Source organism: Diaphorina citri, unplaced genomic scaffold (assembly GCF_000475195.1).
Source record: "Diaphorina citri unplaced genomic scaffold, Diaci psyllid genome assembly version 1.1 scaffold285, whole genome shotgun sequence".
In the NCBI taxonomy this organism is placed as follows: Eukaryota; Metazoa; Arthropoda; class Insecta; order Hemiptera; family Psyllidae; genus Diaphorina; species Diaphorina citri.
In genome coordinates this window covers 61,461-82,870 of record NW_007377721.1, presented here as the reverse complement: position 1 = coordinate 82,870, position 21,410 = coordinate 61,461, and the positions used below count along the sequence as shown (strand labels likewise).

General features: G+C 38.8%; 2 protein-coding genes across 2 annotated transcripts in view; both read right to left on the bottom strand.

Annotated features, from left to right (window-relative positions):
- Positions 1 to 8,173, bottom strand: part of LOC103507072 (inter-alpha-trypsin inhibitor heavy chain H3-like) — a 26,919-nt gene extending 18,746 nt beyond the window's left edge. Inside the window, exons 1-8 of the mRNA XM_026822024.1 lie at positions 7,967 to 8,173; positions 6,367 to 6,491; positions 5,420 to 5,676; positions 3,596 to 3,798; positions 3,001 to 3,279; positions 2,678 to 2,851; positions 1,691 to 1,822; positions 732 to 886 (exon numbers count right to left, since the gene is read on the bottom strand). Coding sequence (XP_026677825.1) covers positions 732 to 886; positions 1,691 to 1,822; positions 2,678 to 2,851; positions 3,001 to 3,279; positions 3,596 to 3,798; positions 5,420 to 5,676; positions 6,367 to 6,491; positions 7,967 to 8,173 — 1,532 coding nt within the window. The remainder of the gene's footprint in view (positions 1 to 731; positions 887 to 1,690; positions 1,823 to 2,677; positions 2,852 to 3,000; positions 3,280 to 3,595; positions 3,799 to 5,419; positions 5,677 to 6,366; positions 6,492 to 7,966) is intronic.
- Positions 8,174 to 19,375: 11,202 nt separating this feature from the next.
- Positions 19,376 to 20,894, bottom strand: LOC113466522. Its single transcript, XM_026822023.1, has 3 exons — positions 20,786 to 20,894; positions 20,099 to 20,380; positions 19,376 to 19,743 (listed from the first exon to the last, which is right to left on the bottom strand). The coding sequence occupies exons 1-3, from the start codon at positions 20,892 to 20,894 to the stop codon at positions 19,376 to 19,378; spliced, it is 759 nt and encodes a 252-aa protein (XP_026677824.1).
- Between the last annotated feature and the right edge of the window lie 516 nt (positions 20,895 to 21,410).

Genomic DNA, 21,410 nt, shown 5'->3' with positions numbered 1-21,410 from the left:
CGTTGTTCCCTTTTCTCGTGTACAGACGGCGTCGGCGTTTTTAGTCAGTCTCTTAATCAGCCCTAGATAGGGCGATTGCTTTGGGCTAACATTTGGTTTTAGCTACATTTTTTCTATCCTAAGATCTGAAATAGATTAAAAATAATAATAATAATAATAATAATAATAATAATAATAATAATACACGCGCCAACAGCCCTACCTAATTGTAGGTAGATATTGAATTATTTATTATCAAGTAGGTAGTTATTACTTTTTTTTTTTTAAATTAATTTTACGTTGGGGTGTGGTTAGGTAGGTAGGCATCTGTCTCATTTGCATTTGATGTGGAAGTCTGTGAAACTGAAATGTTGAGATGGTATTTCCCGTGGTGAAAATTCAAGGTTACCTATCTCATTATAGGAATTCGGACCTAATAGGCTAGTTCCTAATGAGTTCTATCTGTGCAACAAATCCGTCTGGTAAGTATCTACCTACCTAGTACCTACTTTTGCATCTTTACATGCAGTATGGTTATTCTTTGGTTGGTTTCACCCACTTAAATCTGTGTGGTTGGTTGGTACCTTATCTTCTCTACCTAGAACTACCCTATGGTCAAATAACCAAGTGTCAAGGCGCTCGCTTGGTAATCAGGAGGGCGCGGGTTCAGTCTCAGCCAAGATACAGAGGTAGGTACCTATAAAATTTTACTTTCATATCCCCAAAAGGTCTTACATATTTAAGACTTTGACCACAATAGTAGTACCCAACCAGAGGCTTCGTAGATGTTGCGCGCAAAGGCCGCGTTGTCCAGGGAGAGTTTGCGCAGGAAATTGTAGTCGGCACCGTTCCCGAAGGCAAGACTGAAAATCTGGGGACGGTAGGAGCCGGTTTGATGAGTTTGAGGTCATTACTAGTGAAGGCATGACTTGCCCTTAGTTTTGCCAAACCGACGGAAGCCATATTCCTAAAGTGAAACATCTGTCACTCTAAGTAGCATAAGGCGAGCTACCCACTATCAGGTAGACCTGACCGGTACACCTGATCAGGTCCGCCTGTTAGGTTTACCGGATACCTGATGAGCACACACTAACTCATTAGAGTTATTTTCATAACTCGACTGAATTATTCTAACTCTTCCAACTCTAAATAGATATGCGTCATCTATTTTTTTTCTTTTTTTTTACTTTCCTCATCCTTAAATACCTACCTAGCGAAGAAAAGAAGACCAGTCTCAGAGAATGAAGAAGTGTTGGCAGAGGAGAAAAGCGTAATAGGAATTCATAATAAGTACCTAATTGTAAATATTGTAATCATTAGATTCGTTAGACCTTAAAGTCTGTATAGGTAAGTTCTATGTATTGCACTTGTACCTATTGCACGTAAAACCAATCATCCTTTACCATACATCCATAGGTAATACGTTTGTGCCCATAAGGTATGTAAAATTTTAATTCTAGCTATATATACCTAGGTATTCTACGACTGTGTTTTCGTATTGCGTTCAATACTTGCCTAAGTAGAGTACCTACATACACATTACTTTTAAACATCTTATGAAACATGAATTTTTACATAGGTACCTGTACCTACAGTGTACAGTATCTACATGAAATTACCTATTAAATTTAGCATTCTCGGAATATTACGTTGTACTGTGTGATGTAAAACTCTACCCAGCTGCCTAGGTATTTAGGTACCTACTTTACACCATTGCATCCTTGAGTTGGATAAGTTTGGTTCCGAACATAGAACCGCTGAGGTCGAGGACAAAGATGACGTGTTTGTTCAGTGTGGGTAGATTGGGGGGAGCGTAGAAGTGCACGAAATAGCCCTCGTCCACCTGGGGGAGGAAACCGAAAAATAGAACATGGAAAAATTGATTCTTTGTGGTGAAGCAAGAGCGCCCTCATTACTCTGCGGGTATCGTGATACCCTCAATTGTCTGGCTGGGGAACGTCAAACAGGGAGTATACCAGCCTGAATTTTCCTTGCTAAAGGAAAAGGTTGAGTGCGAAGGGCATTCACTCGTGAAATTTGTAGCCAAAACCAAATGTCAGCCCAAAGCGATCACCCTAGTCACTGCTAGTCAGGGCTGAATGAGAAGGTGCCGAAAAACGCCGACCCCGTCTGTACACGGGAAAAGGCGAAGAAAAAGAAGAAAATTCCGGTCTTTATTACTCACCAATATCTGGTCAGGATTGGACGTTTACTCTGATGACGTGATTCTGGGGGAAATATTAGATAGTTGATTGGAACAGGGTAAATAGAACGACAAGCATTCTACATGTAGAACTGAAATGAATTGAGCAAGTTTACTTTGTTTTTAACAATAATACAAGTATAGCTAAAATAAATATAGACCCTCCCTTGCCACTAGCCTGATCACCCGGCACTGTGGACTCAGGAAACATATACAAACAATGGGCTTCCGCCAAGACCAAATTGTTTGTAGGTTATGCGGGGAGTGTGAAGAGACGGCTACCCATGCCATCCTCGGATGTAACTCTTACTCCATAATAACATGGAGGCTTACTGTAGGGTTAGTTAATCCACTGCAAGACATCCATGGACAATACCTAACGAAAAAGTTATTGAAGACCGCTCGGATCTTCGAGCTTAATTAGGAATCAGCTCAAGTCCAAACCTTGAGGCTTAGGTGTAGGGGCAGACAGTTCTAAAAGATAAAATCTTCTACAAATGTGGGCTCCGGCATCTCAACTTTATTGGCGAACGTTTCTCGGCCTACTTTGGCCATTTCGATAGCTTTCCTCAGACCATCGATGATGTTAGTACCGCCTTGGTCTTGCATTTGTTTGATGGCTTTCTTTGCCTTCGCGATGGTGTCCTCGTTTACTCTGATGACGTGATTCTGGGGGAAATATTAGATAGTTGATTGGAACAGGGTAAATAGAACGACAAGCATTCTACATGTAGAATTGAAATGAATTGAGCAAGTTTACTTTGTTTTCAACAATAATACAATAGCTAAACTCCACTCTTCCACAACCACCAGCTTACCTGGAAAGTCAAAGTCTGATTCGCAGCATCCTCATCCAACATAGTCGAAGTCTCATTAGAACTATCCAAACTCCAAACATGCGCCTTGTTCGAGAACAGCACAATAGAGAAGTAGTCATTCTTGCGGAGATCACTGAGGATTTCCACCATTGCATCCTTGAGTTGGATAAGTTTGGTTCCGAACATAGAACCGCTGAGGTCGAGGACAAAGATGACGTGTTTGTTCAGTGTGGGCAGATTCGGGGGAGCGTAGAAGTGCACGAAATAGCCCTCGTCCACCTGGGGGAGGAAACCGAAAAATGGGTCATGGAAAAATTGATTTTTTGTGGTGAAGCAAGAGCGCCCTCATTACTCATTACTGCAGGTATCGTGATACCCGCAATCGTCTGGCTTAGTTTGGCTGGGGGACTATACAGGGAGTATAACAGCCTGAATTTCCCTTGCTAAATAAAGAGCAAAGCTTGAGTGCGAAGGGCATTCACTCGTAAAATTTGTAGCCAAAACCAAATGTCAGCCCAAAGCGATAACCCTAGTCACTGCTAGTCAGGGCTGAATGAGAAGGTAAAAGAAGAAGATTCCAGTCTTTATTACTCACCAATATCTGGTCAGGATTGGATGTTCTATCCACATCATAACGCACTACAAGTTGACCTCTAGCTCCATAAGTGTCGTTCATCTTCTTCTGGTCCTCCACACTTGGTTCCCATTTCACCGTGGCTGTGTTGCCAGATGGTCGAATAATTTCGGCCAATTTGTTAGCTGCGGGAGAAAAATGAAAAAATGTGTATATTGGATTATCTTTTAATCTAAATTATCTTTTAAATGGATTATCTTACAATGAAAATGAAGTTATTGAATTATCTTCTCTCGTCGTCGTCTTTAGCCCGCAACACCCCCATCTGGAGCAAGCGCCTCTCTTGGAGACTTGGAATATTTTCTATTCTGTGATTCATGTGTTCATAATGGTTCTACTCCTTCGTTCAATGAGTATCGGATCACTACAATTAATACAGTCCATTAAAATCAAAAAAGTAACTATTGGAATCTATTAAAATTTTGCAATATTTTACGGGTAGGTACTCATGGAAAATGGCACTCATTTGTAGGACTTGACCACCAGTCCCTAACATCACAAGTCCCCTGGTAGTCATAACACTGGTGGATTGGTGGATAAAAAAAACTCAATTTTTATCATTTCAAAAAATTTGGATCTTTTACTAGCCCAACCTTAATGTTATAGCTTTATATTTTTATAAAACTCGTTGAAAACTTGAAAATAAACAAAAAAGTGCGTCACCACAAAAAAAAGTGCGTCACCAATCGAATCAACCAGCTCGAGGAGGTGGTGGATCTCAAGAGCTAAACGTTTAGTTTGGTGGAAAGTCACAATCAAGCGTTTAGTAAAAAAAACTTTTATTTTATCTCAGACGGGATTGAACCCCTGCTCTCTTGATTATTTGACCACTCTTCTGTTCGGATTAGCGGTGATTATTTGACCACTTGATTATTTGACCCTCCTGAGTGACCACTACTACCGAGAAAGGTATTACTGTTCCTTTTTCAGGTATAATAATATGTACTCGTACTAGAATTATTGTCAAATTTTCGAACAATATTGAGGATATTCCATATCTCAGACGGGATTGAACCCATGACCTCTTGATTACCTGAGTGACCACTACTACCGAGAAAGGTATTATTACTGTTCCTTTTTCGATGAGCTTTATAATTTTTTTGATGAAGGACTTGAAGGAGAAGAAGGTGGAGGACCTATTTCAATTAATTCTGTCTGACACAGACAGGATAGATAGTTAAGAGGAAAAACATAACAATAAAATAAACCAACAAAATTAAAACCAACAAAACATTAGCTATGATGAAATGAAGAATATTCTAAAAATTAATCAATTTACAAGAACTACAAAGTAGGTACCTATAAGGTGTGTTTTCATTATTTTGTTTACCAACATTGTAGGTCAAGTTAAAAATAAATTAGTAGGTACCTAAATAAATCAAAATAGCAAAATACCTACCTACCTACGAGACTAGATCTAAGCTAGATAAACATTGGATACTAACTAATTTGGTACTGTAGCATAAAATGGGCTAGGGGCTGGAGTAAAAGGACTTGTTAGTCTTATTCGAGCAGGATAAACAAGCTCTATTCTATTCTAAAATGAGGTAAATTTTTAATCAACAACCTGGATTCAACTCGGGAACACACTACCCTCAGTTCAAGTGAGCTCACGTGAAGTGAGGGCAGTGTAGTTATCGAGAACGAAATCCCCTACCACACATTATGGGAAAACTCTGAACCACATCTTTCTGACTCCCCATGAGCTCACGTGACGTGAGGGTAGTATGTTTCTACCTCAACACTAAATTTGTATTTTATTTTCGGAATTTCTGATCTTTTGGCGTGATATCGGTACTAAACCATAGGAAATCCAACATGGTGCACCATTGGAATCATTTCCGAAAGTTTCACGAAAGGAAAGGTCGTCCGAAACTTCGAATATATTGAACCAATTGCTTACCTGGCCTGGGTTGACATTAACGACGTGTTCATAGTGACCCAAAGTTCTAGTGAGGAACTGCTCGTATGTCATGCCAAAGTTGACCTTGGTCTCTGGCTCCACGTTGACTGATACGCGGAACGTGTTCGAATCTCGGGCACTGGAAAATAAAATTTAATTGAATAGGTATTATAACAGACGTTATTATTTATACTGCTCGAAAAAGCTCGAAGGAAAAAAATTAAACTAAAACGTCTCCTTGATGCAAAAAGCTACTCCTATTGTTGTGGTAAAATCCTCAAATAATAACAGGTAATAATATAATATTTTGTCCAAAATTACATGTCTCGGCAAGGATTGAACCCACGCCCTCCTTTTGACCAGGCGAGCGTCTTGAGCACTACCAAGGTAGATTACTATCAGGATTAGGAACTCATCTATCATTTCAGGTGTAGCCAAATTTAAGAAGGCTACACTCTACCTCATAAGGACAATACATTCAGGTTAAATATCCAGTGAAAAAGGCGACTCGACGCATAAAAGTTTTTTATCCACTCTTTACCTCCAGTACCTCGCTTTGTTTTGGGTACCTACATAATTTGAGGACAATTTATTCCTCCACTTCCTGAATCGAACCCGGTACCACTCACCTGAGCTCGACATGGGCAGCTGCCAGTCCACTGGCTACAGCCTGGGTATATTCTGCCTTGGCAGCTTCCTTCTCTTTGATATAGGCGTCATAGGTCTTGTTCTTGATTTCCCTGGGAAGTGACAATGAGGTTCAAATTAATAGGGGTGGAAAAAGGATTTTAGGCACAACTGTGGTCACCAGCAACCCGGTACCACTCACCTGAGCTCGACATGGGCAGCTGCCAGTCCACTGGCTACAGCCTGGGTATATTCTGCCTTGGCAGCTTCCTTCTCTTTGATATAGGCGTCATAGGTCTTGTTCTTGATTTCCCTGGGAAGTGACAATGAGGTTCAAATTAATAGGGGTGGAAAAAGGATTTTAGGCACAACTGTGGTCACCAGCACATACATATTCATATTCACATCTAATAAAATATCGGCTTTTAGTTCTTCAAATTGGGCTATGTATGGTTTTCTGGATTTGAAGTTGGCATCAAGTAACCACCTTGTTTTGTATTGCGCGATTCGAGTCTAAATTCCATACCCGTCTCAACAGATTTTCACAATTATATCATGTTGGAACAATTTTTGGCAAATCAAAAATGTCATTTAATGGTATTGTGCTTTGCTTATGCTCATGTACAGCTCCGTTTCCCATAAGGAAAATACAACTTTTGTTTGTTTGTAAATCCGCCCCGGGCGGGAATCGAACCCGCGGCCTAGCGCTTACAAGGCAGACGCACTACCAACTAAGCTAACTAGGCTGGCACATTTCATAGATATCTAATATAATGAACTTCTCTATTTTGTTGTTCTTAATTAAAATGTCTAGTTGCTGGGGTATATTTACACTGCTTGAAAAGGTCGAAAAAGTTTCTTTACTTCAGTAGTAGGTACTTATAATATGTACTCGTACTAGAATTATTGTCAAATTTTCGAACAATATTGAGGATATTCCATATCTCAGACGGGATTGAACCCCTGCTCTCTTGATTATTTGACCACTATTTGATTATTTGACCACTCTTCTGTTCGGATTAGCGGTGATTATTTGACCACTTGATTATTTGACCCTCCTGAGTGACCACTACTACCGAGAAAGGTATTATTACTGTTCCTTTTTTCAACGAGCTTTGTAATTTTTTTGATGAAGGACTTGAAGGAGAAGAAGGTGGAGGACCTATTTCAATTAATTCTGTCTGACACAAATAGGATAGATAGTTAAGAGGAAAAACATAACAATAAAATAAACCAACAAAATTAAAACCAACAAAACATTAGCTATGAAGAAATGAAGAATATTCTCAAAATTAATCAATGTACAAGAACCACAAAGTAGGTATAAGGTGTGTTTTCATTATTTTGTTTACCAACATTGTAGGTCAAGTTAAAAATAAATTAGTAGGTGCCTACCTAAATCAAAATACCTTCATACAAAACTAGGTATACCGAGCTATATATCGGTTAAATTCGTACCTACTGGGGCATAAAATGGGGCAGGGGCGGGGGCAAAGATACTTTTTAGTCTCATTCGAGCAGGATAAACAAGCTCTATTACATTCTAAAATGAAGTTTGTCTACTCCCCATAATGTATCAAATATTATAAGACCTTGGTTAGACTGCGGGGGAAAAGGGACTTTTCAGTCCTATCCCAGCAGGATGAACAAGGTATATTCTCTCTTGGAGGGTTTCAGCAGTCATTATATATAAGCTCTGTCTTCTGTGGGTCAATTTGATAAGGAGAACCAAAATATATCTGCCTTTTTGGTTCTCCTTATCAAAAGGTATATTCTATTCAAAAATTCAAACACCAACTTACCTGATTGAAAGAAAAATCATTGAAGTCCCCTGCGGCAAGGGAGGCCGTAAACAAATCGACTTTGCCGGCACCGGCGGCATTTCCACCAAAAATCACCGCTAATCCGAACAGAATTAATCCGTTCATGATTAATTCTACCGGCGTGCCGGCACCGGCGGCATTTCCACCAAAAATCACCGCTAATCCGAACAGAATTAATCCGTTCATGATTAATTCTACCGGCGAATTCTACCTGATAGTGTTTGTGCTCACCAGGTCTACTTGATAGTGAGTGGCTATGGCTAGCCTAACAAGTTTATTTATTTCTACCGGCGAAAAAAAATTTACGAAGCTACTCTGTTACTGACCAGGCGAGAACTAATCCCAACGCTCTAACATCATCAGCACAACTTGTCTCTAACCTTGACTCTTAATAAATAGCACTTATTATCAGACCTATGGCTTGACTTTTTTCTTCTTCTCTTTTTGGACTTTCCGAGAGTTGTTCGGAATGAGAAATAATAATAATAATAATAAGGTAAACAAAATAAATAGGTATTCTTGTCAGCAACTTGCGTTTATAATACGTATATAGGTAGGTAAGAATCTAATCGAATCTAATCATAATAAATAGCACTTATTATCAGACCTATGGCTTGACTTTTTTCTTCTTCTCTTTTTGGACTTTCCGAGAGTTGTTCGGAATGAGAAAAAAATAAGGTAAACAAAATAAATAGGTAGGTATTCTTGTCAGGAACTTGCGTTTATAATACGTAGGTAGGTAAGAACTAAGAATCTAATAATTAATTAATTTATGCTGGGATGTGTATGTGAGTGGAGACATTTCGAGTATTCGAGTGCTAAAAAAGTCACATTTTAGTGGAGATAGCTCAAGGCCGGTCGCACATTGTAAACGTAGAATACGTTTCAAATGTCCGACGGGCCTACTAATTTAAAAAAAAAGTGCCTCTAAACCGTTTTATCTCCAAACTACATAGGGGTACATTCTTTTACATCTCTGCCACCCATTGATGATAACACATATTGATTATTATTATTATTATTATTTATTGATGATATAGGCTCAATCGATGATATAGGTTATAGGAGTATTGAAGTACCTACCTACCTACCTACCTTGGTTTTTTGCTGATTAGGAGCTATTTCTGCAACCTTTGATAGGTTTATACTGCACCCAATTTCAGGAATTATTTCAGTAGGGAAGGTAACAAATAGCACCTTTTCCTAAGCTACCGAGGCCCCATTTTTTTTTTTTTTTTTTTTTTTTTTTTTTAAGGTTTGCCGCCGTTTTTATTTCGTAGCCCATGAAACAGCTACTTACATTAGACTACTGTGGTCTGTGTTCGCAGGCATGCCCTGCGTCCCGGTTTCATTACATTGAAATGGGGGTCTTTTTCATTACATTGAAATTGAAAATTCCTGTGTGCGGAGTCCAGTATGTAGGACTATAATATTGTAGCCCAAATGCCCATCCCGTAGTATGCCTCTCATCAAATGGGCGAGAAGAGACACAATACCTTTTTCAACTCACCTTGAATGAGCTCAGTACCTACTTATATACCTAGCTATAGCAATATCAGTCGCGCTTGGGTGATGTTTCAAAGTCATAGAGCAGGAAAAATGAGGACCAACGGAATTTTTCTTTTTCTTCTACGACTTCTAGATCCCGAGATAAATCGATTCATAAGCAGGAAAAATGAGGACCAACGGAATTTTTCTTTTTCTTCTACGACTTCTAGATCCCGAGATAAATCCATTTTGGTAAATCGTGAACTTTGACGTCACGGCATACGCTCCCGTAGGCGATGACGTCACATCAAATGTCCCGAGCAAAGCTTATTTTTTCGGAGTATTGACTTCAGATTTGGATTTTTCCCAAACTATTACATAGGAATCGACCATTTATTTATAATTTTTACCCATTTGCAACTGCTCCATTGAAATGAAATTATTGAGAATGCCATATCGTCCAGTGGTAAGTAGCATAGTGGCGCTACCTAACGGACGAAAAAAACAACTGCGTATAGTCTGACGTCACACATATTTGAACTCTTTCATTAGAACGGAAAATGAAATTGAATTTTCGACCTTTTACAGTTATTTTTTCGGAGTTTTGACTTCAGATTTGGATTTTTCCCAACCTTTTACATAGGAATCGACCATTTATTTATAATTTTTACCCATTTGCAACTGCTCCATTGAAATGAAATTATTGTGAATGCCATATCGTCCAGTGGTAAGTATTCTTTATCAGACTTATTTTGATTCGAGCTCCCAATGATAGGTAGCAGAGGTAGGTTAATAATAATCACAAGGAAAAGGTTCCTAGATTGCTAGGAATTATTTATAGACTGTCTCTGACGTCACGAGGTGATTGTAGTAAATAGGAACCTAAAAATGAGAGAGGAGTTTAATAAATAATTTACATATTATAGGTAAATAGTCCTTCTATACCTGGCGTTTCCCTTTGATGCCGTTTATTTCATTCCTTAATTCCCAGCCGTTTCTGAGATATAAGCGTGGTTCGCAAATCACGAACCACCCTGTATACATAGGCACATAGAAGTATTAGGTATACCTTCTTTACTTGGCATTTCCCTTGTTCATTTTCCCTATAACCACTTACCTACTTACCTGTAACTAATTATAAATAAGCTTTAAGTGTAATTTTACACTTACAGTTCAAGGGAACCACTTACTTTTCTAGGAACAGATGGTAGGTAAATCCCCTGAGAAAAACGACAGGTGGCAGGAAAACCCTGATATAAATGACCTTTTTGGAATTGAAGGGATTTTGTCGATAAATTTCAAGAGATGGTGGGACATAGTATAGGAAAACATGGAGGAAATGAACCTGACTACAGACGCGACCGACCGTTCCAAAAGGGGGCAGGGATGCGACGAGGCCAAATACCGCGCATTTCCCTGTTCATTTTTCCCTATAACCACTTACCTACTTACCTGTAACTAATTATAAATAAGCTTTAAGTGTAATTTTACACTTAGAGTTCAAGGGAACCACTTACTTTTCTAGGAACAGATGATAGGTAAATCCCCTGAGAAAAACGACAGGTGGCAGGAAAACCCTGATATAAGACCTTTTTGGAATTGAAGGGATTTTGCCGATAAATTTCAAGAGATGGTGGGGCGTAGTATAGGAAAACATGGAGGAAATCAACCTGACTACAGACGCGACCGACCGTTCCAAAAGGGGGCAGGGATGCGATGAGGCCAAATACCGTCTTGGGTACAAGTGGCCATGGCAGTAAGTAAGAAGTACCTATTGTAGGTATGGTGTACACTGTACAAACTACAAAATTACAAATACAAACCAATTTAAAAAAAAAAAAAAAAGTTAACCACCTACCTTTTACCAATCTATAGACAGCGCCTGAAAATATACAGAACTACTAGTCGTGGTTATAGGTTATACAGAAGTTACATACAACCTGTATAAAAAGCTACTATACAGAAGCAGAAGTTATACTGATTAGAGGATTTGCCAAGTTGTCATACACAGGCAGATGTGTATTTGCCCGAGCACCAGGCATCAGGTCTAGGCAAAATCTCTTCAAGTTCATGAACCCTGATGACTTCTAGAGTTGGTTTCACAGGCCCGGTTTCAGCAATCTTCCGATGGCTGAAAATGGAAGTTTGTTTTGGAGGAACTGGTAAGTAATAGGAAAAGAGAAAGAGGAAAAGTACCTAGTGACACTCAAATCTAAAGCCTCATAATTCATCAGGATCCATATTTACCAACTCCCTCCCTACAGACAAGAAATGACATCACTACACCGGTAATAATTGGGAAGGCAATCACAATCAAATTTATCAGCGCGATTTGAAGCATGAAATAAATTTCAACTTGGTGTTCCGCGCTTATTGTATTGATAAACAGCGTCATATTTCACCGAGGTGCGACATAGGTGACAGTTTTAACACTGCATTGGCTCTACCAATTTTCAGGTGGTATTCCCCACCATTAACAAAATGAAAATGGGGAAAAGAAAATACGCGTTTTGTTTGTATGTTATGTTGAGCACAGTCTGCACTATGATCCAATATGATCCATACACAAAAAGGTCACTGCGAGAGCTGTTTGGCCCTCCTAGGTGTAGGTTTAAGTCTAAAGGATGGTTTACGGTTCTACAAATCTACGAATGATCTACGAATCGATATTGATCTACGAAACGGTATTGACGGACTTCACCCGAAACACGTCCACACTAAAAACTCTTACTAGTTAGTACCCTGAACTTTATCAGCATATTACCTCTCTGTAGCAAATACTTTGCTAATTGACTGTTGCTGATTTATTCAGCGCATTCTAATTTGACTAATGATGCATATTGCCTATTTTGGGCCTTACTGGACTTTAAAAGGCCCCTAGAGGACTTTTTTTTGTGGATAATGATGGGTATACCTACAGATCACTGGGAACTAGTACCCCGGACTTTATCAGCAAAATGGATTGGATTAACTATGAAATCTTTAAAAACTTCACATGGACTTTGGAGTTCATAAGAAGACTCGGGTTAATATGTATGGAAACCAGTTTTTTTCATTGGATAAAGCAAAGATTAGAATTTACGTAGAAGCCCCTGCTGGGTTGGAGAATTCGTTTGTCCATGGATAATAATTTGTCCACTGTCTTTCCTATCAAATTTATTTGTCAATGGTCCTTATGACGTCATAGAAGATGACCTTAAGGGCAAATGACATCATATGTATATTGTGTACAAACACTACCAACAAAATATTCAAAGTTCCTTTTAGTATAATTATTTAATGGACCAATTCGGGGGAAAAAAGAATGACAAAAACAACTTATTTTATGTCCATATGGATTTTCTCGAATTTTTTCCCTCGATTTTGAAATTTATGGACTAAAGTTTGGCAACATTACTATCTCGATTCCTTGTTCAAAGTTTTCAGGAAGTCAGTCTTTTTCACGCCAAAATATGCTTTAAATTTTAAAAATTCTTTGAATTTTGAAAAAGAATAGTGAGTGTGAGAGAAAGAGAGAGAGAGAGAGAGAGAGAGAGAGAGAGAGAGAGAGAAAGAGAGAGAGAGAAAGGAGGGAAGGGAGGAGATGAAGAAAAGGAAAAGGCAGTGTCCACTAAATTTATTTAATTTATTCAAGCCTCCCTTAATTGAAAATTATATTTCTTTTTTTTAAGTAATAATAATAATAATAATAATAATAATTTTATTATTATTATTTTATCGACACGTGCCAAAAGGTACCGACCATAGGTTCGTGAAAACGGGCCTGATAATTTAGCCTGCGGGTCAAGTTCCATCTTGTTGGGTATAGATATTCACAATCATTATCCTACTGTATAAGTTTAATGTTAATTGGAAGCTCAATCTTATTCAAACCAAACGCCCGATGAAACCACGTGAACAGTAGTTTTTCACACACGACTTTATCTGTGAATGCCAATAATTTGCAGAGTTTAATGACAGAAACATTAATATTGAGGAAAAACGAATTCCACTTTGTTTGCTTCATACTTTGTTAGAGTGTGCATCACACTACACTTGCAAACCGAAAGTCCTGGGTTCGATTCCCACTGAAGGGTTCGGGTTCGATTCTCAGCCGAAATATAGATTTTCGTCTTTGAGGTGTGTTCAGTCTCGCGAGCACAATTGAGTGTCTGCTAGTGAGAACGTAGTGACCATTGGCAACATTATCAAAGAGTATGAAAACTATTGTGCATTGTGAAGATGTTCTTAGCTTCACCACAACCATTTCATGGTTGGATTTAGAAAATAACCCTAAAGTGTAAGAGACTCAGAAAGCAGACACTGTATGCAGGAAAAAGGTAAATCCCAGCCACAAATCTTATAATACATAAGCAAGAATACTACTCTAGGTACATAACAAGTAGGTAACAATACCTATAGGTACATAGGTAACGAGTAACAATAGGTGAACTCCAATAGAAAACAAATAGGTATTACCTAATTAATGTGATAGATGTCTAGTACCTAAGTAGGTACCTAGGTACCTAAAAAGAGTAATTACGTAAAACCCATAACTTTCAACCAGAGTTATTCTGTCAATAGTACACTTTCATCTTATCAGAGGGTAAACTTATCAGTACTCACTATCAGTCACAACTACCTATGTGTTGTGACTTTGTAAACAGAGATGTGTATGTGATTTGTAAACAAAGCGAGACAACTACATACAGGACCTATTACTATGATAGACTTGAAGAGAGGTCTGGCTAACTGTAAACAAAACTTGGTCAAGAATTGATACGAAGAAAGTGGCGGTTCTATAGAGCGAGCTGTGGAAGTGTAAAAAAAAGTTGAGTGACCTGTATGTAAAACTGACTGTAGAACGCCAGAAAGAGAGACCCTATACGGTGCCCCCAAAAGGCAAAATTGGTCCGAAAATTTGAAGAGTATTATGTAGGTATGTATTTAACACTTTTGCCACGTTTCGTCCAAAACGGACAAACCGTTCGAGACCCACGGTGAAATAAACCGCACAAATTTTATTCAGTCCAACCAACTGGACTTGGAATGTTACTTGAAGTCAGTGGCGTACACACGTGGCCAGTAACTAACTGGACTGTGTGTGTACTGGCCTCATAAGGTCCAGACATAAAACTGGCCAATAACGTCCCAAAGAAACTTCACACCGGTCGTCACTGATAGAGGTAAGTACATAGACATAAAATACTTACCCATTATGACCAAATACATACCCATATCTGATAGATATTTGTACATAAGGTAAGTACATAGACATAAAATACACACCCATTATGACCAAATACATACCCATATCTGATAGATATTTGTATATAAGGTAGGTACATAGACCAAATACATACCCATATCTGATAGATATTTGTACATAAGGTAGGTACACAGACCAAATACATACCCATTATGACCATCGTATGTAAACAAATAGCATTGCAGTCACGATATGTCTGTGGTCAAACCTCACCTTCATTTACATCTGCAGCTTTCAGTCTAGGGGAATACCCAGACTTGCGAGAAATATCTTCAGTTCAAATCAATCATCCACATACAGTGTGTCTAAGAAGTCCTGGTATAACTTTGATTGAAGGAAGTGTAACAAAGCAGCTCATGTCGTTCCGTTTCGAAAAACTATCCGCCTTTATCGTCGTAGCTTAACCTATGTGATCACGAGACTAACTTTTCTCGTTAGAGGTCTTCCTCGTCTAGTCTAACTTAAACATGCTAACATTCAAGTTTTTAGGTGAATATGTGTGTAAACTTTCGGAAACGGAACTGATTGAGATTCCGATGGTGCGCCATCTTGGATTTAAATGGTGTTTTCAAAAGGGGACCGGTTCAGTTTCCAAAAGTTTCCCGAAACGGAACTACACCTTATTTATCCACAGGTACAGAACTTGAACTTGTTCGTTACAACCACAACTTCAGTATGAAATACCCACTACAAAAACTACTTCAGAATCTTCAGATACTACAGATACTACTCGTAATTGCTGCATCTGAAAAAACGTGCTCCACGTTGGGTTTTCCTCTCCGATGTGAGTAGATGTACCTGCCTAGTGGTACCATACGGATGATGGTACTCGGATAGTGACTACCCATTATGACCAAATACATACCCATATCTGATAGATATTTGTACATAAGGTAGGTACACAGACCAAATACACACCCACTATGACCATCGTATGTAAACAAATAGCATTGCAGTCATGACAAGTCTGTGGTCAAACCTCACCTTCATTTACATCTCCAGCTCCCAGTCTAGGGGAATACCCAGACTTGCGAGAAATATCTTCAGTTCAAATCAATCATTTCTCTTCTTCATCGTCGTCATCATAATCTTCATCGTCGTCGTCATCATCATCTGAATCTAGAAATAAACAGAAATATTATTTGATGATTATAGGAACCTTTTATTCTCTTTCTTTGCTTCTTCTACTTCTTGAAAAGAAAGAAAAAAAATACCTTCTCTAAAGGAGATTGAACCCCCTCTGTAAAACTGCCAGCCAGCTAGGGTGGTTAAGGTTCTTCTCCCTCTTTATCGTCCCACAACTAGACGCTAGTCTACTCACAGTTTAACACCCTCTAGCTAAACGACAATAACAAACTGATGCTTGTCCCTGTCTTAGTGGGTTCAATGGTCAAGCGTTAACCTGTTAATCCGAAGATCATGGGTTCAAATCAAAGTTCAGACATGGAATTTCACCAACTACCTATTTCCTATGTACCAGTTTGAGAAAGAAAAAATCCATACCGCAGCCAAGATTATGTAGAGTTGTAGAGGTGTGTCTACTAATAGTCGAACGGCCGTCGATCGATGTCGACTGAACCGTCCACACTACCTCGACAACATAGATTCACATCGTCGCGTCGATTTTGCCGTATTTTACAAAATTATGCACCATTTATTATTTGAGTTTTTGTTACCACAGTGCTTCCTGAGTGAGAACTGAACACTGCACTTTGCTTTCCCTGAACTTCCTCTTGTATTTAAAAATTTGGTCACCTCTGTGTTTTTGCACCTCACAAGTTTATGAATTTAGGATACGTGTAGTTTTACCACGAGTGAATAATGGGCACAGCACCTCTATTAACACCATCAAAAATTTGGCAACATGAAACAATTCTTTGTAATGGTAGAAAAAGGTCAAGCTCAATGAAAAAAGGGGTCAGTGAAGTTTTGCCTAGCAATCCACAGTAGGTATTCATCCCCACTTACCATGTTTGCATTGCAAGGGAACTCGGCAACCGACATCTTATCTCGGGCAGATCGGATCTCCTTCTGCCTCAGCTTCATCTTTTCAGCTTTCTTCCGCTGTCCTGTTTTCTTCTTGGGCATGATGAAAGATTATGAACACACCTATACGGAACACTCAATCGGCTACTTACTGGAACAGATACTGAACCTAAGGATGTTCAATTAGCACTAGCTCTGCAATTCACTGCCCATGTTGGGTGGGTAACAACTAATAAAGCAGTATCTCATTAATGATTAATTATTGGAACTTGAAGCTACACGTTTTAATAATTATTTAAATCACTAATCACTTCTTCAAGCTCAAGCTTCAAGTTGGAAGAATTTCCATTATTCCATTCCGATTCCATTATCAAATTCCATTTCCATTTCAGATTTCACAAATCAGACGATTCAGACGTTGCCGGTGAATCATGCATATTTTTGTGCATAATTTTCACGGAGGTAAGACAGAATGGATTGGCTACAAAAGTGAAGCCAAAGTACGATAAGCAATTTTCCTCCGAAAATTATAGGATTTTCTTGATTCCGCAGGTAGATATCCAGAAAAATATATAAGATTAACCCTTTCATTTTATAAAATGTCTCTTAAATTCCCAAAATCTGGAAGAAATGATTTTTGGATATTTGAAGATTGTGCACAATAAATTATCGTGCATAATGCACACGCTGCCGTAAAACATATGGCAACGTGGCAACAGCAGCTGATCCCAATTCCAAGTTCACTTTTGTTTACAAATCCAACTGATAAGTTTTCGTGGAAATTTTTACTGATTGCAGTGATTGCGATTTGTGATTTCCTTTTGGCTAATCTGAATGTTGTGTGTTTTTGATAAGAATTTGAGGAGCAACAAGTTGAAAACCAAGGAAGCTATTTGAGGTGTTTCGGTATGAGATAACAAACCATGGCTTCTACCACGAACAAAGGTAAGGGCTGCATACCAGAAACGTTGGGTACCTACAGGCTGATAATAGTTTTGAAAGCAACGGGACAAAATTCCTGTAAACTAAGAGGGGATGAACAAAGTATATAGGTAGGTACATTCTGAAATCGATTTTTCGATTGGTCAAATAGAATGAGAATGAAACCAGCTGAAAACATACAGAACACAATACAACATACATCATGGATTAATGACCCAAACTACTGCCCGTACTGCTTACAATGGTCAAATTCTCAAATAATTTTATTGAGAACTAAATTCCATACCTTAGTGGGTATTAAAGCTCTCCTGTTAACCAGGCGAACGTCTTAACTACACCACCAAAGCAGGTTATAAGTTTCATACATATATGTTGTAGTACCTACCTCGTTAGCAATATGGCTTTTGTCCTGTTGGTCTTCTAGCAAATCGTATATTGAACTTATTACGGCCTCTGACTGTAACATAGAGATATGGTTTACAATAGTTTACATGTATGAGATAAATATATCGCATCAGACATGCAACTCACTCTTCAACTGCCTATGATTCCCTATACTTAGGGGGGGGGGGGGGGGAAATTGATTCTTAATCGAGTCTTTTTCTCACTCCTATTTTTATCAATTCACCGCCTTGAAACTTGCCCATCTTATTCCTAAAAATTAATAATCATTCTCAAACAGGTTTCTTAATTAAACAGAGGGGGTTGATAATAGAAATTAAACGTAAAGTCGACAGGATTAGGCGGATTTTAGGGCTTCTCTTGGTAAATTTTTAAAGTTAGCAAAGCCTTTGTCTACACTTAGGTGAAAAGAGTCCCCATTTTATTACTTCAAAGTTCAAACTTTTAAAGCCCTTATCAGTAGCGGCTGGTGCCTTTCAAACCAGGGCTATAAGGACTTCCTCGCTTCATTATTTGAAAGTTGAGTAGTACAGTTCCAAAAGTGGACGTTTCCCGGATGTACTTTTTTAGGGAAAACACGAAAAAACTCATATCTTTTGCAACAAGTAGCCGATTTTAATGGTTTTGGTCTTGAAAAAAAAGCTAAAATCAAAGGTAAATCTGTTGGTTTATATGGTATTTCTGGCAAAGTTGACATTAATTAGTTATATTGAGGTCAAATTTAAGAGATGTCCAGTTTTGGCACCGAAAACTCCATTTGTCCCCTTTTGGAACTGGGCTACTCTGCAACAAGTAGCCGATTTTAATGGTTTTGGTCTTGAAAAAAAAAGCTAAAATCAAAGGTAAATCTGTTGGTTTATATGGTATTTCTGGCAAAGTTGACATTAATTAGTTATATTAAGGTCAAATTTAAGAGATGTCCAGTTTTGGCACCGAAAACTCTATTTGTCCCCTTTTGGAACTGGTCTACTCAGTTTGCAAAGTAGGTAGGTAGGTAGGTAGAACGTATGTAGATAAAACTAGAAAACGCATAACACATTGCAACGACTTGTTTTAACACATTGTTGAAGCGTCCTTTAACACATTGTTGAAGCGTCCTTTAACACATTGTTGAAGCGTTCAATTGTAGAAAAAAATCACACTCACCTGTTTCTCACTGACGCTACACTTGCGAGTAATATACACAAGTGGTGCTATGAAATGCACCAGGTGTCTCGCATGACACAGTATGGCGTAGACATCAACGTTGCGTAGAATAATCACATCGATGAGTAGAACATACAGGGGGAGAACTGTGAAGTAACACATTGCAACGACTTGTTTTAACACATTGTTGAAGCGTCCTTTAACACATTGTTGAAGCGTCCTTTAACACATTGTTGAAGCGTCCAATTGTAGGAAAAAATCACACTCACCTGTTTTTCAGTGGCGCTACACTTGCGAGTAATATACACAAGTGGTGCTATGAAATGCACCAGGTGTCTCGCATGACACAGTATGGCGTAGACATCAACGTCGCGTAGAATAATCACATCGATGAGTAGAACATACAGGGGGAGAACTGTGAAAAAGAGAGCGCGGGGTACTTGCAGGAGAATGATGAGGCCGAAGTAGGAGTTGAAATGATGAGACACCCGGTAGATTAGGTGGTGGATGGTGTTCAGGGTGGACATTGTGGTGAGGTAGAGCGCTGTGAAAGGGTGGTTTCGTAGTATGGGTACACTTGGAATGGAAGAAGAAATCTAGATTTATTTTATCTAGGTGAATATAGCTATTCAATAATTGGTTTCTTAAAATTAAATTGACTCCAAGGGAAATTAAACCTAGGCCCTTGGCGAATGAAAGAGCTGTAAATGTGGCTGAATATAGGAGCAACTCAGGGTAATTTAAACCCAAGGTGGCTTAATCAATGAAAATTCATTCAACAGTTTCTGATGATATTTGATTAGTTAATGTAAAAGACTAAAAGTACATGTATGTAAAATCTTGACTTGATCTAATACCCTATAATCCTATGTATATTGGTAGCCAACACTTTCACCTACCCGGGTAACATTGGGGTCTCTCCTGCCCTATCTTGGGGCCAGGCTCCATATATTTCATCAAGCGCGGGTATAGCCTCAAATGTTCCAAGCACAAGTTCAGCCTTCTCAACGCATCCCCAATGTAGGACAGCTGCACCCCCATGTAGAACACTTGCAGCCAAGACATGGACGTATTCCATAGAATAAGAAGGAGGCTGTCGGTGAAGTTAGAACAGAAGTAGGAGACTACCAAATTGAGAGACATGCAGAGGGAGAAGATGAGCTCGGAACGCAACGAGTGAGCTGAAATAAAGAATTTTAGATTATTTTGCATTGGGGATGGCAGCTGGCAAAAGGAACTTCTCTGCCCTAAACCGACAGTCTTAATAATGCTAGGGTGATTGCTTTTGGCTGACATTTGGTTTTGGCTACAAAAAAATAACGAGTGGATGCCTTTCGCACTCAACCTTTTGCTATTTCTTTAGCAAGGGGAATTTCAGGCTGGTATCCTCCCTAGTCCCTCAGTCAACAGCTTTATACCTAGCATGTATCCTAGTCAAATCCTTGATCGTCATTTATCGAAATTGGCATCTATCCTTCGAAGACCATTATCATACTCACTTATACCTAGCATGTATCCTAGTCAAATCCTTGATCGTCATTTATCGAAATTGGCATCTATCCTTCGAAGACCATTATCATACTCACCGCCCTCTCCTGACCCTCCTAAATCCACTCCCAACTTCCTTCGCTGTTTCACCGGTTTGACATCATAGAAAGAAACAGCCGCGTCAAACAGGCCATCAATCTGTTGCATTTTTTCTCTTTTTTTTTTTTTTTTTTTTTTTTTTTTTTTACTTTTGTCAAGAACAACTTCAACTTTGTAATGCCAGCAAACAAAAAAAGCTGCAAATGTACGACTTTTTTCTAGAATTAAATTAGATTCAGAAAATGGTGGCCGCTGGGCATTTCTTCATGAAGGGAAGCGAGCATGAAGTTTTATAAAATTTAGGTGCCTGCAAATTTGTTTTCCGTGTTTTTCTGTCAAGAAAACCTTACATTTCCCCTCCGCCACCTTTTTCTTTCTTCTCCTCTACTCTATCCCTTCCTTCCCTCTCTATTCCTCTTTTCTCCTATTCATTTTTTCCCACTTCTTTCTCTACTTCATCCCTCCCTCCCTTTTCTCTCTATTCCTTCTTCCCACCTCTTTCACTACTCGATCCCTCCCTTTCCTTCTCATTCCTCATAATTCCTCCTTCTTCCTATTCCTCAGTCTCCTACCCTCTCCTTTGATATATCTTTCTTTTTTTTTTTTTTTTTTTCTTTTTTCCTT

Excerpts from the sequence above, each read along its gene's own strand:
- LOC113466522 (XM_026822023.1), bottom strand. The coding sequence starts at position 20,894 with ATGCAACAGATTGATGGCCTGTTTGACGCGGCTGTTTCTTTCTATGAT. Across the intron at positions 20,381-20,785 it reads AGGAGGGTCAGGAGAGGGCG|CTCACTCGTTGCGTTCCGAG; the intron begins GTGAGTATGATA and ends TCTTTATTTCAG. Across the intron at positions 19,744-20,098 it reads GAGACCCCAATGTTACCCGG|CGCTCTACCTCACCACAATG; the intron begins GTAGGTGAAAGT and ends ACCCTTTCACAG.